Consider the following 3,265-nt stretch of genomic DNA (forward strand, 5'->3'; position numbering starts at 1 on the left):
AAGAACCCTGACAGACATGGACAATCGCTACACTCAACCGACTTTATTCCATAAAAAGAAGTTGAAGATAAAGGCTACTTCGCGCATGTGCGTTCGGAGACAAAACCGTGTGCCACCACTGCACCACATAAAGTACATCTTATCTTCTTGCTGAGAAAAGGCCCCATTCAGAACTACATAACACACTTGACGTATGACAAATGCAATCACTGCCCTTTCTCTTTATAATATACGTTATGCAACACATGTTCTTTCTTCTGAAGCTATTTGAGGATGCCTCCACGGTGTTTCCACACTTTATTAGAACTCCTCAAGCCAAGGATTCAGAAAAGTGACACGAACTACCGAAAGGCGATTCCGCCAGAGCATCGGCTAGCGCTGGCTGTGAGGTAAGGCTTCAGCGGTAATAATTTAGGGTTTTTTGTTACTTCTGCTTTCTTAGCAAATGTCTCATTATACGGTCTGAATGGCACCATGCGACCACTATGTCATATTTTCTTTTTTCTATGTGTCTTCTGGCGCAGGTTCTTGGCTTCGTGGGAAACACTCCGCTCCTCACCTTTCAGTTTTCTTTCTAGTCGCTCCACAGCTTGCATGATTGTCCCCGAAGTGTGCCAGGCGATTCGGGAAGTGCTTGGGCCGGTTTACGTATCACGGCCGTCAACTCCAGCTGAATGGCTAAAGGTAACCAGTTCATTGTGATCTATGTATGGTTAATGTCTGTAAGCTGTACGCTTACTACATAGCACAAGTAATTGTTACAATGTCTTATTAACAGGATACATAAGAAATTTATTTGTAAAAGAAACCTATTTCTGCACCACACGTCCACAGATGTTGCTTTGTCTGAATTTATTGCAATCTATTTATTGTCTGAATTTGTTGTCGCTGACCGCAGGTTGCGAGAGTTCGAGGAAAAGTGGGACATGCCACATTGCCTTGGTGCAACAGATGGCAAGCACGGGAATGTTGAGTGCCCGGAAAACTCAGGAAGCCGAGACCGAAATTACAAAAATACGTTCGGCAAATCACTGCTCGCTGTGAGCGACGCAAACTACAGGTACACACATTCAATCATACCATCTCGCGTAGTGGCAGTTTAGCAAAGTCTAATTTTCAGAAATAATTTTGATTCCTTATTTTTCTTGTCATGCTTGTCTTTCTTCGAAGCTTTAAATGAACTGCATAACCACCATCCAGTACTACTTGGTGTTATTTTGGTTACAAGTTGTTTCCCTGACATCTCGTATGCACCAGTAAGCAGGTATGCAAAGTTCCTTCCAGCTATTTTTCGCACTGCAGTATTGGAGGAATGTTTGTTGAGACTGGAAGAAATGTATCAATAGATGCATTGCACAAAAACATATGTACCGCTTCTGTAATGCTTCCTTACTGTTTGGGGGCCAATTATTTTGTCGAAAGTGACTCAACAGGGAGTATTTCTTTTTCTATTGCAGATTTAAAATCTTGAGAGTAATGTAAATGTTCGGAAATAAATGCTGTTAGAAAGGCTACAGTGACACAATAATAATTTTTTAAGGTATGTATCTATTGTTTATAACGAATAATAAGAGAAAAAATAATAAAGAAAATTAGAATACGACTAGAAAACAGGGTGCGTTCAAATAAACGTGATTTACAGGATTAGTTAAATGTCCGTACTAGACAACTGTAATTTTAGTGCCAGTCAGCACCATGGTACTGCGCAGGGCTCTCAGCTGGTGCTCCGTCGTATTTGTGTTTTTCGTCTTTGTTTAATTTGTGGCCTAAATTTTGCTCAAATTGAATAGCCACCAACCAGCTCACACCAATATTCTGCCCCTAAGTCACTCCTTGGTCGAATTCATAGCGAACTGGTTACTTCATCATCTCCAGGGCCAACATTGATCTATGGTACAGTTCAGTGTGTTGTATACTGATGAGTCACAGTGAATCTCAATTTATAGCTGGTAATTTATACCTGGTAGCTGGTATTTATAGCAATTTATACCTGGTACTTGTTTGTATTCCAGCTTCCTGTATGTTGAAATCGGTCACCATGGAAGTGAGTCAGATGGTGGGATCTTTAGCAGAAGCAACCTGCAAGCAAAAATTATTGAGGACAGCCTTGGAGTTCCTGCGCCTGCAAGTCTTGGGAGGATAGGCAGCATTCCATATTTTTTTGTCGGTGATGAGGCTTTCCCTCTAAAGACTTACATGATGAGGCCATATTGCAGAAAAGGTGAGCAGTGACATCACCACAATCGTTGCACATTCTGTAGTAGTTAGTGGCATTTTCTCACCTAACTAATGGTTTTTGGGCCTTGCTATGTTCATCAATTGCAGTACAGATTATAAAATGTTGTCTTTGCGGTTTTTTGCTGGCATGTCTGCATTTAGCAAACGTATACAAGTTTGGTGGAATATATAGACTTCTAGTGAGGCTTTCGCTGTGTAGGTGCACGGATCATAAAAATGACATCCTGAAAGGTCTTAGACAACACATAGCATTCAATACAATCTTATTAAAGCATTGCAATAGAAGTGCAAGCCAGTATATCAGTCCAGTCTTGTCACCTCAGTGAGTCTGCTGTATTGTAAAACACCTGCCTATTTTACAGGTCTTCACCCTGTTCTCTCAGTGAGCTCATCGATAGCAACAAAACAAGCTTGCAGTGAAGAGAGCAGCACCACCACACAAACCGGCCCAAGCACTTCCTGAATCGCCTGGCACACTTCGGGGACAATCATGCAAGCTGTGGAGCGACCAGAAAGAAAACTGAAAGGTGAGGAGCGGAGTGTTTCCCCCGAAGCCAAGAACCTGCGCCAAAAGACACGTCGAAAAAAGAAAATATGAAATAGTGGTCGCATGGTGCCATTCAGACCGTATAATGAGACATTTGCTAAGAAAGCAGAAGTAACAAAAAGCCCTAAATTATTACCGCTGAAGCCTTACCTCACAGCCAGCGCTAGCCGATGCTCTGGCGGAATCGCCTTTCGGTAGTTCGTGTCACTTTTCTGAATCCTTGGCTTGAGGAGTTCTAATAAAGTGTCGAAACACCGTGGAGGCATCCTCAAACAGCTTCAGAAGAAAGAACATGTGTTGCATAACGCATATTTCATTCCCAAAGCCCGTGCCAGAAACATAACGGATACTCGCTCTCTGTAGTACTCCAAGTCGCGCGAACGAAGGTGGGGCAGCAACACATTGGCATGGCCCATTCTATCTTGCTCTTGCAAGGCTGGCCGAACCCACCTGCGACGTTGGCGGGCTTTCTTTCTCTGA

The 3,265-nt window shown here is 42.7% G+C and overlaps 1 protein-coding gene across 1 annotated transcript; it reads left to right on the forward strand.

The window, feature by feature from the left end:
* The first annotated feature begins 273 nt into the window (after window positions 1-273).
* On the forward strand, window positions 274-2,701 carry LOC135909120 (uncharacterized). Its single transcript, XM_065440948.1, has 5 exons — window positions 274-389; window positions 525-698; window positions 899-1,060; window positions 2,013-2,221; window positions 2,601-2,701. Exons 1-5 carry the CDS (start codon window positions 274-276, stop codon window positions 2,699-2,701), a joined length of 762 nt encoding a protein of 253 aa, XP_065297020.1.
* The last annotated feature ends 564 nt before the right edge of the window (window positions 2,702-3,265 follow it).

Source organism: Dermacentor albipictus, unplaced genomic scaffold (genome assembly GCF_038994185.2).
Source record: "Dermacentor albipictus isolate Rhodes 1998 colony unplaced genomic scaffold, USDA_Dalb.pri_finalv2 scaffold_24, whole genome shotgun sequence".
Taxonomy (NCBI): Eukaryota; Metazoa; Arthropoda; class Arachnida; order Ixodida; family Ixodidae; genus Dermacentor; species Dermacentor albipictus.